Source organism: Artemia sp. Qi Xiang Cuo, chromosome 10 (genome assembly GCF_049724085.1).
Source record: "Artemia sp. Qi Xiang Cuo chromosome 10, ASM4972408v1, whole genome shotgun sequence".
Classification (NCBI taxonomy): Eukaryota; Metazoa; Arthropoda; class Branchiopoda; order Anostraca; family Artemiidae; genus Artemia; species Artemia sp. Qi Xiang Cuo.
This window is the reverse complement of record NC_142803.1, coordinates 3863291-3877018: the sequence shown is the minus strand read 5'-3', so window position 1 is coordinate 3877018 and position 13728 is coordinate 3863291. Positions and strand designations below refer to the sequence as shown.

General features: G+C 34.9%; 1 protein-coding gene across 1 annotated transcript; it reads left to right on the top strand.

Moving 5' to 3' along the window:
* The first annotated feature begins 12976 nt into the window (after nucleotides 1-12976).
* Nucleotides 12977-13498, top strand: LOC148947373 (uncharacterized). Its single transcript, XM_089095782.1, has one exon. The coding sequence runs from the start codon at nucleotides 12977-12979 to the stop codon at nucleotides 13496-13498; it is 522 nt and encodes a 173-aa protein (XP_088951908.1).
* The last annotated feature ends 230 nt before the right edge of the window (nucleotides 13499-13728 follow it).

Here is a 13728-nt window from a genome sequence, read left to right as displayed (position 1 = left end):
GGGCAGGATATTAACTAATATTAGTTAAAAATAAACAGAAACAACAAATTAAATAAATGTATCAAGAAGAAAAAAGAAGAGAAAAGTAAAGCAGTAAACAAATCAACCTATGTTTTTAACTTTAAAGGTAAAAAAGAAGCAGAAAGAGAAGGCAATTGGGAACGAGAAAAAAGAGAAAATAAAAATGGAGAGAAAAAAAAAACCTGAAGGAGGACAACACTAAACACTTTTTCTGTTTTGACCCTTCGCTGCTCGCTTAAAGGATATAAGATTGTTTGAATTCCGGGTGTCTAAGGGGGGGGGGAATTCTGAATAAACGGTGCAAAAAATCTAATTAAAAAAGAAGTTCTTTGCGTAGAGGGTGCTTCTTGGACTATGTCACAAAACTGTCGTTTGTCGTAAGTGTGCAAATCTTGATTTAATTTAGACAGATTTTGAAATGAAGATGGAAGGAGGTTATTTAAAAACTTGAAACAAAAATTTGCAATCTGGAAATCTCGAGTCTTGGATACATCAAATATCTTGGTAAATTTGAAATGAAGACTGATATCATCTGTATGATGAACAGGTGATATAATCAGAACTACCTTATTTCTGATGATTTGAACTCTTTTACAACAAGAAATGAAGTTACTTCCCCATATGGAGCACCCGTAAGACATATGGGGATGAAAAATAGAATGATAAATCATTTTCAGGATTTTGTTCGGGAAACAAAATTTAAAACATAAAATCTTGAAGAAAGGGAGAAAATGAGGACAATTAACAGCCAGTGAAAAAATTGAAAAATTATGGAAATATTTCGGTCAAGACCTCCGCTTGACAACCCTCAGTGCAGAATAAAACTGATAAAAATACAGAAACCAAACCTTAAAATAAAAACACAAAGCTAAAATTGGACGACCCGTTCTTCGTAACGGTGACAGGGTAACTGAATAAAAAGTAACAGAGTACTGAGTAACTTTGGTGGATGATAAGAAACTTTTCACTGTTCTACGCTACATTCCAAAATTGAGTGACAAATTGAAAAGAATCCTTAAAAAACATAAACTTAATGTTGCCTTTAAGAATTCAAATATTATACAAAATTTTTTCAACAACGTCGAAGATAAAACCAGCCCCATTCTGGGTAGTGGTGTTTATAGAAGTCATTGTTCTTGAGGCTGAGGACGACCCTTTCTTCGTAACGGTGAAAGGGTAACTGAATAAAAAGTAACATTGTAACAGAGTACTGAGTAACATTGGTGGATGATAAGAAACTTTTCACTGTTCTACGCTACATTCCAAAATTGAGCGACAAATTGAAAAGAATCCTTAAAAAACATAAACTTAATGTTGCTTTTAAGAATTCAATTATTATACCAAATTTTTTCAACAACGTCGAAGATAAAACCAGCCCCATTCTGGGTAGTGGTGTTTATAGAAGTCATTGTTCTTGAGGCTGTTTTTATGTTGATAGAACCCAACAGCAATTGGAGGAGAGGTTATCTGAACATAGGTTCTGAATCGACAAGGCCATGAGGTTACACCACAGGCCTGAAGTTTTTGATTCCGTCTTGGGGGAACATATGTATGGAAGTCCACACCATTTCATTTTGTTTGACGAAACCTCCATTGTTGCCCTTGTTAAAAGTCTCACGCAAGTTTTCTGGGAGGCAGTTGAAATGAAAAGGCACATTCACCAAAAGGTAGCTCTCAATAGAGACACTGGAGAAACTTTTTTAAGTCCCATTTATGACGAAATCATTAATTCTGATCGTTTTTACGTACATCCACAAAATTATATAGTGCAATCAAATAGAATCTCCAATAATAATCAAACTGGAAAACGATTAGCCTTTAAGAGTGATTTACGTAAAATGAAATTGTGAAATGCCATTTAGACTTATGTTTTTTAATCTGTTACCCTTTCAACGTTACTAAGAATGGGTTGTCAATTTTAGCTTTGTGTTTTTATTTTAAGGTATTGATTTTATATTTATATCAGTTTTATTCTGCACTGAGGATGGTCAAGCGGCGGTCTTGACCGAAATATTTGCATAATTTTTCAATTTTTTCATTGGCTTTTAATTGTCCCCGGTTTCTTCCTTTCTTCGCGATTTTATGTTTTATCATGATCAGCCAGTGTGGTCTCACAAATTATTTAAAACAAAATTTAAGGCTACGGATGACTCCAAGGGACCTTAAAAGTTTATTTCCGACTAATGTTGCATGTTCCTTCCACGAAAGATTCTTATCAACTACAAATCCAAAATATCTACTGGTTTTTCCTCTATTTATAATACTATCAGCTACTTTTAATTTTAGATCAGTTTGAATTAACGATATTCTAGAAAAAAATACATAGTTTTTCTTACTTTAATTCAGTGTTAAAGATTTCGAATCAGCCCATGAGTCAAATTCAGTGAGAGCTATTCCATTTTTGTATACAAAGAAGGTAGATTTTCACATGCAACAAAAAGAAGTATATCGTCTGCAAAAAGTATTATGTTGGCTTCAGACAATTTTTTTTCCTTGGTCAACATAAATAAGAACAAGTAGGGGTCCCAGTATTGACCTTTGTGGCACTCCACGGGGTATAAAATGGCGTTCGGATGTTAGGTTTACATTATGCAGAACTTGAGCTCTATTACTAAAATACGAATGAAACTATTTTAAAGGTACGTTATGTATCCCTATTCATTTGAGAATCTGAAGTAGTTTGTCATGATCAATAGTATCAAATGCATTATTAATGTCTAACAATAATGCTGCCGGTATTAGGCCATTATCAAATGAATCATTCACCCAATCCACCAGTTTTAAAAAGGCAAGATCCGTTGAAAGTCCTTTCCGAAAACCAAACTACGTTTTGTAAAGTATATCCTGCACCTGGAGGTAATTATATATTCTTTTATAAACCACTTTCACAAAAGTTTTGGAAAAAAAGGCAGAATGGATATAGGCCGGTAATTGCTCGGGTCATTTTTTGACTTTCCTTTATGAAGGGGTAATACACATGCCACTTGAAGCCTTTCTGGGAAAGTTCCCTATGTGACACATTTATTAAATATGCTAAAATAGGGATGACAATTTTTTTAGTTAATGTAACTATTTTTAACGACACTTCATCAGTTCCACAAGATTGTGATTTCATTTTCGTAATTATTTCATTTTTTATTTTCATCACATTCCATAAACAGGAATTCAGAAGTTAAGCCGCGTCTACATTCGGCGTTTTCTGGGAAACTGGGAGAGAAAACCAGAAAAATGAGTTGTGTAGAGTGTAACTGCCGTTACATTTTTCCGTTTTTATTACGGCACAAAAAAGATGCCAAAAATGGGCTGGAATGTCAAAAATCGGGAAGTGAAGACGAGTTTTTCCGTTTTATCGGAGCCTAATCAAGCAATATATTTGAAAATAAAACGCCATGGGACTTACAAAGAAAGATAAAAAAGCCTGTAAAGACTCTGAAAAATGATCAAATGAAAAAACTTTCTAACTAACACAAGCACAATTTTAATGACTTACAGAAAAAATAGGACCTGAAGCTCAAACTTGTATGGCCATGCCAGAGGAGTTATCAAGGGGAATTTAACTTATTCCCACAAAGAAAAGCAGCCACTCTTGGGAGACATCTGACAGTCTATAAGTCAGCTAATGAATTCCTGTGTACAGGTGCAACTAAAATCTTTTGATCATATTTACATACTTTTTGTGCTGTCATATTTGACAAGAGCACACAAAAGGCACTTTTGATGATATTAACATGCTCTTGTGTATTCATTTTTAAAAAGAGCTTACAAAAAGCACATTGAACTTTAATAGAGCTTTGAGCTCTTGGCTATCATACTGTTATAAATTTTCTAGCATGTACTAAATGACTGATTAGGAAAAGCAAAAACTATAAAGCAGTCACTGCCAAATAAGACATGATAGTCTAGTTGTTAGGTCTCTTTGTGAAAGATAATTGAAGATTTTATCTAAGTTCCTTATTTAAATTAAAATGTCGTTGTTTTGTATTCATATTTGAGAAGACAACAAAAAAGACAGATTGACCTGTCATAAGATTTTGAGTTCTAGGCTGTCTTACAGTTAGAATTCTTGAGCGTGTATTGACTGATTGGGAGCAACAAATCTTTGATTACTTTTTTGAATTAAAAATAAATTCTTGAACTACTTTACTGCTTAAAAACTACTTGAACTACTTAAAATGACCATGAAATGCACCTTTCCTATCCAGGGGTGTAGCTCAGGAGAGAGGGTGGGATCCCCCTCCCCAATATTGCAAGGTGTCTGTGCACAGTGCCAACCCATCAAATTTTCTTTTATGTTTTTAGTTTAATTTAGTATATGTGTCTAAATTTGTAGACACACTGGACAATTTTCTTAGAACATTCTTAACAACCCATCTCCAAACTCAAAACCCAAGCTGTGTCCCTGCTCCCATCAGCCGTGAAATTCATGCCAAATATCAGCCTGATGACATCATGACTGTGCAGCTTTATTATCAGCCAACCTTGAATATCAAAAATTACATACATCATATTAAATTAGGAATGTTTTGTCCATGTTGATGAAAGATTCATGTTAATAGAAGTATTTGTCCAGGAATAGACACTGTTTGAGTACTGAGGTCTTACCTAAAGCTGTTTATAATTTCTCAAGTTGATTATTGTTTTGACTCAACTGTGTTTGTTACAAACTATAAAAGCTGATATACATTTCAGTCTACAAAATAATGTTAGGGTAAAAAACAAAAAGTTGCTTTTTGGGGAGTCTTGGTAATTTCTTTTCATTTTGGGCTTTTTCCACTTATTGACAGTGATTTCTGCTCTTTTTCAGGTTGAACCAAAATTTGAATTTTTGTCTAATTATCTTAGACTTATTTTAGCTATTTGGCATTCTTTGAAAGCCTTCTTTTGTTGATGGTTTTTCTATTTAGATTAATGCACAAAGAAGTATTGGTTTTCTCAAAAACACAAGCAAAACTTTGTTTCTCAGAATGACTTGTATCTAATACCCGCAAGTTCCCAGGCCAAAAAATTCTAATGCAAAAAAAACTAGGGATACTGGCCCCCTAAAAACCTAGGGAATTTTTTATCTATGGACCCAAAATTTATATGTGACATTCTTCCTTAAGGCAAATAAACTCTAACCTGGTCACTAGTGGCCTTTGTATACTCATCATTCTAGAGCTCTACAAGGAGAAATCCTTAGATTGCTCCTAGCTGCAATTTAAGGTAAATACTGAAAAGAAAAGTTTGTCCAAAAACTGGGCCGTAACAGGACCATTAGCCTAAATAAGTTTCAGAATGACTTAAAGCTTTACGCAATAAGTAGATTCATTTTATTTCTTTTTAATGGCAAACCAATTGACAATAGTATATCCAGATCTTGATAATCTGTCCTTGCTAGAGACATGCTATTGATTTATGCATTCTGCTCATAAAGTATGATTTGTTCTGTGAGTACACTACATGTTGGCTTGGTTCAAACATATTCAGTTACTTGCATAAGGTATATGCAATTATGTACTGCTAGTACTGATCTAGTGCTTCTGAATTACTGCTCCAAAAGATCCGAGCACTACTAGCATTGCTGAAGACAACTGCCAATAATACAATTGTTTGATTGCAAGGCCACAACCTGGAATGATAAGGGTAGTACAGGAAGCACCACAGGCAAATTTTGAATAACACAATGTACAGCACTTACAATGTCCCTGAATACATAGTAAAATTCTCAGGTTTTCTTTGAAATAAAATTTGGTTTAATGACTCCCAAAAATTATTAGTGCCTACCCACCTGTTATATTCGCAAAAATCAAGCTTTTCTTTTTTTTTAGAAAAATGTGAATTACTGTGTTGTTACAGGGTGTAAAATTCTCATGGGAAACATGGTCTCTCATTTCACATGTTTGATTAAAAATCTTTTAAGTATGTTATATCAGATTACATATAATGTAATTTAATGTTACTTTTGGGAGATGGCCTAGAACAACATTAAACCTGTTCATTGGCTTTGCTGAAAACTTTCTTTAAAAAGTACCAAGTTTGTAAAAATATGTTAATATTTTTCCATTTTATCTGAATATTCGTTTTTGAAATTCCTGTTGTCTTTCAAGCATTTTTTAGAGGCTAAGCCACCAAAACATTTTATAGAGAAGCTAAATCACTCAAGGGTATATTGCTGTCACAAACGATTTTGCTTAAATAAGCTGGTGGAAGACCATTAAAAAATATAAGATTTTCTTTACTATTTAGAGATTAAGATATCACAAAATTTAGCATTCAATGTGCTTGTTTGTATAACTTAAGTAAATACAAACCCTGATGCATTTTTGTAGCTATCTGTTCCACAATTAGCGTGTTTAAATAAAGTATATTGTTGATGGGATAGTAGTAAAAATTGTAATAAAAGTGACTTAGGGGAATTGGATTATTTTTTAATATGTTTTTGTCATCTTTCAATTATTTTTTTTTCATTGGTCATGCTGGTTTTCCGTTTCCAAAGAGCATTTTATCTTCATTGATCCTTAAGGAAAGCAATAGATATACCCGCTGTAGTTTAATTAGTATTAAATAACTTTTTAGGCCATGTTGCCCTTCTGCATAAAACATATGTGTATTTTGTGTGTTATTGTGTATATAACACACAAGTTCGTGGAAAATGCAATCAAATCTTTTAAAATCATTAAGTTCTGAGAAGCCCTTTCTCCAGTTATACCAGCTTTTTGGGCAGTAAAGCCTTTTAAAATAACCTCAATTAATTTTTGGGGGTCCTTACCAATGGCTTTCCTTTCTACTGCACTTAGCAATTGGGAAAATATATTGTTGTTACTAAAAATTTTGACAATCTTACCTATTTTACCACTATTAAGTTGAAAAAAGGTGATCTAATTATTTAACATTTAATTTGCCAAAAAAAAGTTCTTTTAGACTCACTAAAGGTTAGAAAGTAATGAAAAAAACTTCAATTACAAGTTTTAAAGGAGAAAGTCTTCTAGCTTCAAGAAATTCAATCATACCTTTGGAACCAGGGATCCTGGGGTACGTCAAAATCCTAAAAATGAACTTCTAGCATAAGTCATTTTTTAAACAAGGTGCATCATCCTAAAAATGAGACAAAAACATTCCTGCAGAAAACAAACAACACAGATAAATGAAAGTACGTATACCATTTATGTAAGGTAGAAATGAGCAAAACGTCAATTTTGCATCTATTTTGTCTAAACAGACAGAAGGAATAAACCTCCAAGCTTCAACAAATTCAATCTCACTTTTGGGACCCAATATAAGACTAATTTTCCTGAGAATTAAAACTATAAATCCCTAGTTTATCTATTAACACAGACAATGAAGGGAATGAAATCACAATTATTCTGTTCTTTGTCATTTGTTCAAATAGAGCCTAGAGGTAAAATTCTACTTTAGCTTCTTTTGGCTATCTTGAAAAGCAGTTAGGTTAGGAAAATTAAACTTTCAAGGATGGGTCTACGGGCTAAAGTTTGTCCCGGGGAAGGTATTTTGAAGTACCTACCTCCACTCCTTCTCCTTTTAGACGGTCATGAAATATGCCTACACAACAGGTCTATACCTATTGAATTTTTGACACAATAACATTTTAGGCTACCTTAAATTTCAGTTATTAGTTTCTTTTTCTCTGGCTTTAGTTCTGAAAATGTAATTCCTGTTATTTGAGTAAAGTTTTAAGCCATATCAATGTTTTTTTTTCAAAATTTAGAAAATGTATTTGCATATCTTTAAAACTTTCGAATTTGGGATTAAGCAAAGCTGTGAGGCTGAAAACCGTTTTGTTGCAATTCATTTAAGCAGAAGATCTGTTTTGCAAGGTTTCACTTTGATAGCACACAGGTTTTTAAAGGTTATTGAAGGTACCTTCCTAGGACATACTTTCGTAAACATTTGCCAAATCATATTATTGCCTTACAAATAAAGTGAATATACCATTTGATGCCTTTTTTATGCTGATTATGAATATAATAATCATTTATATCGGAAATGAATTTTAGCCTCCCCCTATATATGTCAATTCAGGATATATATTCGCACATTTGGGGAGTGGGGGTTAGGTTAGGTTAGGGGGGGGCTAAGATTCATTTCTGATAGAAATGATTATTATATTCGTAATCAGCATAAAAAAGGCATTGAATGGTATATTCACTTTAGTTGTTACTCAATAATATGATTTGGTAAATATTTACCCATACTTTAGCCTGTAGACCAATCCCTGAAAGTGTCATTTTCCTAACCTAAACCCTTTCTAAGATAGCCAAAAGTAGCTAAAGCAGAATTTTACCCTACTAACATTTAACAATGTTAAGAATAAGGAAAATATAAATTATGTTATGAACTACTCAAGGCTACAAATTAACCCTAAAAAAAAGCCTATAATGTGTTGTTTTGGTCCCCATCAATGACTCAAAATGGAACTAGTCCCCATATTGGAAAGGAACATGAAAAAGACATCAAGTGGTGTGATCATTTTTCCTGGCTAAACTGTATGAAAAAGTAGGCCTATAAATTTATCAAAATACTCCAGATGATTGCTATAAAGCCTTTACTTCATTCTTTAGTTTCATTGAGCCTATCGGTATAAATTTAGAGTTGGTACTGTTGACAAGGAGACATGTTAAGAAAACAATTCTTGCTTTAAAAATGTATATTGATCCTAGTTAGCATATTATCCGAGGGGAGAACCTTTATCATCAATTTTTTCCTCTAAAAATCCTTCTTTTTCCAACTTAAAAGAAAAAGTTTACAATAAACCCCATGCTAAAATGAAATTGCCGCTATAATAAATTGTTTTTACAGATAGTTCATTCCAGTCGTTACAGGCTCATATTTTGTATTTTTGACGCTGCTCATTAAAAAAAAGAGTATTTTCGCCACTGCTCATAAAAAAAAACGGAATAAGAACGCTATCTATACAACAACTTATTTGGCAACTTATAGCGGCGTTTTCAAAAGAATTAGGTAGAATAGAATGGAGAATATTGTAATTTTTAATTTTAACAGGAAAAAAGAAAGTTTTTTATAGGTAAGATTCGATGATAAATGTTCTCCCCATGGATAATATTTTAATTAGGATCATTATACATATTTTAAAGTAAGAATTGTTTTCTTAACATGTCTCCTTGTCAACACTACCAATTCTAAATTTCACAACGAAAAGGTCACAACAGCAACATTATAAGAAATTTAAAATAAATTTTTTTGTGAATATTATAACATTTAATCAGTAGTTTTACTGAACCAATCCTGCTCAATTCATCCTCAGGGCTATACTGTGGTGTTTTTCCTCCCCATAGTATAGTGCAGACGGTTTGATATCATTCTATTATCTCTTCTTGTTTTAGTTTTGTTTTTGTTAAAAGCTCTTTCCAATACGCAATGATTAGAAGTCCTCAAAAAAAAGTCCCCCCTGATCCCACCTCAAATGCCAGTGAAAGTGATACCCATCTTGGCTGGTCAAGCACACTATCTCAAAGTTAAAATGATAGCTCCAATTCCGAGAATAGGACAATGATAAGTGTAGGGGCTAAAGTCACCATAAATGATGATAATGGGTTTCAAGAGGTCCTCTTTAGAAGCTCTAAAAAAAGGAAAAAATTCTCCCCAATCAAAAGCAGTTCTCCTCTCCCTGCCCAAGATCCTCCCTCCCAAAACTTAGGAATTTACCTTAAAATTACCCCTACCACCCCCTATGAAATAAAAAAGATTACTGAAATAAGAGTTGTATTTTTCAAATTGCTAAAATCAATATTCTCTCTTAATATTTACAGGGATGGATATCTGCTAATATCTGTCCAAGATCAGAAATCAGTAGACACAATAATTAGACTAAAATCCCTTCTGAATACCCCAATTATTGCATCTACATGGAACCCAAAACAATCACCAACAAAAATAGTACTGTACAATTTTCCCCCAGAAATAACCGTTCAGGAGTTAAAAGAAGGGCTCTCAGATTCGGCTGGAAACACAATTCTAATTGAAGATGTTACCTAATTGGGCAAACCTAACTAATGGCTAAAAAACAAGTAGATCCTTCTTATTTACACCGAAAGAAAAAATTAATGTCCCGGAAAAATTTTTCCTATTTGGGCAAATCAAGCCGCACAAGGAATACAAAGCACAGCGTATCCAGTGTCAGAAGAGTCTGAAACTGCAACCCACAACAAACAAATGTAATTAAATTCTCCTAGAGTGTATTAATTGTAAAGCATTCCATCCTAAAGAGTTGACAACTTGCAACAACACTCAGCCTACATGCATCAATTGCAAAGGCCCACATGAATCTACAAATAAATCACTATGCCCTGCATATAAAAAAAGAGCTCTAACACTCCAAATAGCAACAGAGAAGGCCATCCCTTACCCCTTTGCAACACTGGAAGCAAATGCTCACCAACAATACCAAATAAAGCCCTTACTGAAACCAACAAACCACCCCCAGTCATTTGCCCTCACTTGATCAAGTATCCCGGATACAACGCCATCTTCTGAGCCACCAGGCTCGCATCCCTATAACAAGAAATCCAAGTCCACCATTTTCCTTTTCTGATGAGAGCAGGTCCGCCTGGCCCCCCCTCCCAAGAAAAAACATACACGAAACACTAGCAGGAATTAATCCCTTAACCGACAAACAGGATGCAAAACCAAAAATGCAATCCCCAAATATATGCTCATTCATTCTAAACTGTAATGCAGTTCAGGCCATGAACATACAGCAACTACAGAAAGCAAAAATCATTGCAGAATTGGCAAAAATCTACATCCCTGATGATATGCTCATTCAAGCAAAAAAAGATCTTGCTTTACTTTTAACAAAGCTGAACATTGATACACAGTCATATGAAGAATAATCCAACAACACAACATATATCAATACTCCAGTGGAATGTAAGATCACTCACAGAAAATAAGCTAAATGAACTAATATCTTTTATGAATAATAATTCCATTAATATTGCTTGCCTCCAGGAAACTCATTTAACCCAAAATCAACAAATTAAGTCTCTGGGATATACTATCCTCAGAAAGAATAGATCTTCAGAGAGAAAAGGAGGTGGGGTAGCTTTATTAGTTAAAAATAATATAAAATTCTGTGGCATCAATTTTCCAGATTTTGCAAATGATGTTGATGCAACTGGTATCACTGTTTGGCTAAATAATATAAAAACCTACATATTAAGCTTTTATAACCCTAAAGGCCAAACTACAGATGCCATGAATTTCTTTAATTATATAAATAATTCTAATATGTAAAAAAATATAATTATTTGTGGAGACTTCAATGCCCACAGCTTCTTGTGGGGTAATAAACCAGCAAATAAAGCTGGTAAATTCATTGAGCATATGACTTCAAATAATAATGAATTAGCTGTTGCTACCCCTCCAAACCTGAATACTTATTTCAACCCCAAAAGTGGCAGATTCTCCACAATTGACCTACAAATTGTGTCATTAAATATTTTGAATAAAATTTACATAAATAAAATTGATAGTCTATGAACTGACCACTTTGCTATAGTTTGCTTCCTAAATGAACCTGCTGAAACTCTATCTCATACCTCCAAATATATCAACACTAAAGCAAATTGGTCTATGTTCCAAAATAAGCTAAATGATGAAATTACAAATTTAACCCAAAATTCATGCATTTCAAACACAACAGTTGACACACATGCTGAATTCTTGACATCTTTACTAATAAATACAGCTAATCATGCTATCCCCAGGACAACATCTAAGAAAACATTCCCTAAACACATTCCTAAAGCATGGTGGGCAAATGAGTGCCTAAATAAATGTAGAATATAAAAGTCAGCCAGGACCGAATTCATAAAAAAAACATCCCATACTATATATTTTAAAAAATTACAAGCAAAATCGTATCTAAAAAGGACTATAATAGATGCTAAATATAAATACTGGAATAATTTTGCAAATAATCTCTCCAGAGAAACACATGAGCCAATTATTCCTGACGCTGAACCAGCTTGGTTCTAAGCTTCTTTTAGCAAAAGAACTGAGAAGATACAAAGTGACGATCACAGGAATAACAGAAACTCACCTTACGGGAAGTGGTGAAGAAGATATTGCAGAAGGATGGACACCGCTTTGGTCTGGTGGGCCCCAAGGAAAAGGGGGAGTTGGCCTTGTTCTCATCTACTTCGTCATTTACCCTATTGTCATTTACGCCTATCTCACCACGTCTACTGAAAGCGAGAATCAACGGCAAGCAAGGAAAGATAACTGTACTTACCTGCTATGCACCGACAAACGAGATCCAAGATGAAGATAAGGATGACTTCTATGCGTTACTGTCCTCCAAGCTCTCTTCCGTACCTCCACACGACTAACTCCAAGTCCTAGGAGATTTTAACGCGAATGACAGCTTTGCTTTATACGATGCTGCCGTTGGACCAGTGACAGTTGACACACTGAATGATAATGGGGAGGGGCTGCTCAATTGCTGCATCAACCACGCTCTATCAGTCACAAATACTTGGTTTGTGAGAAAAGATATTGCGAAGTATACATGGTACAGCAATGATGGAAGGACAAAAAAGATTCCTGACTAAATCATTGTTCGACGACACTGGCTGTCGTCTGTCCAGAACTGCCACTCATACAGAGGTGCCGAAAGAGACGTCTCGTCTCTGAAAGGACCAAACTCCGGCTGAGGGACAAAAAGAGTTACTCTTCATCCATCAAGAAGATACACACCTCTTGAATGAAGGAAGATCTTTCGGCTCACAAGCGGTATATGGTTCAAATCTCTAACAGCTTTGAGGCTCTCCAGCAGTGTTCAGAAAGGGAGTCAGCATCGACCAATTTCAAAGAAAATGTCCTCAGAGAAGCTACAAAAGTTGTGAGCTCGAAGCCGCTAAAGAAGGAAGAGTGGATTAGCAACCAGACGTTTGAAATAATTGAGCAGAGACGGTGAGCGAAATTACGAGGATATATGACACTCTACAGACAGCTCAACAAACACAGTAACTCCTTGCTTCACAAGGACAAGAAAGATTTCATTGCGGGCAAAGTCGCTGAGCTCAAACAAGCTGCCCAAAAGAAACACAAAGGCGCAACATTCAAGATCCTGCGCGAGCTGACTGGCCAACATGCCATGACGTTCACAAGCCTGAAAGCAGTGAATGAAGAAACCATATACGATCATTCTCAATCTGTTGTTCTCTGGGAGAAACACTTTAATAAGCTGCTAAACTCTGATCCGCCTGATTGCACTGATCCAGGGCTTGTTGCCGCTGCTGCAGAAGCTACTCTTGTCCCCGACGACGCCGAATTTTCTTCTGAGGAAATTAAATCGGCCGTGAGGAAACTGAAAAACGATAAAGCAGCTGGCACCTGTGGCATTGCTTCAGAGCTACTTACTACGGGTGGCCCTACAATGATACTTTGGCTGCAGATGGTCTTTAGTGTGTCTGGCACACTGAAGTTATACCGTCAGACTGGAAGAAAGGAATAATCGTGCTAGTGCTTAAGTGCATGAGCAGCAAGACAGAATTGTAGCAACTACCGTGGAATCACCCTACTTTTTTTTCCTGGAAAACTGTTTGCAATGCTCCTGCTGAAACATGCAATAAGTTTCCTACATGCTTTTAGCCACCCCCAACAAGCCAGATTCATTCTAGGAAGATTGACAAATGAACAGGTTCATAAAGTCGGACAGATTGTTGAGAAGACACTGGAAATCGA

Coding starts and splice junctions, on each gene's coding strand:
- LOC148947373 (XM_089095782.1), top strand. CDS start 12,977: ATGACACTCTACAGACAGCTCAACAAACACAGTAACTCCTTGCTTCAC.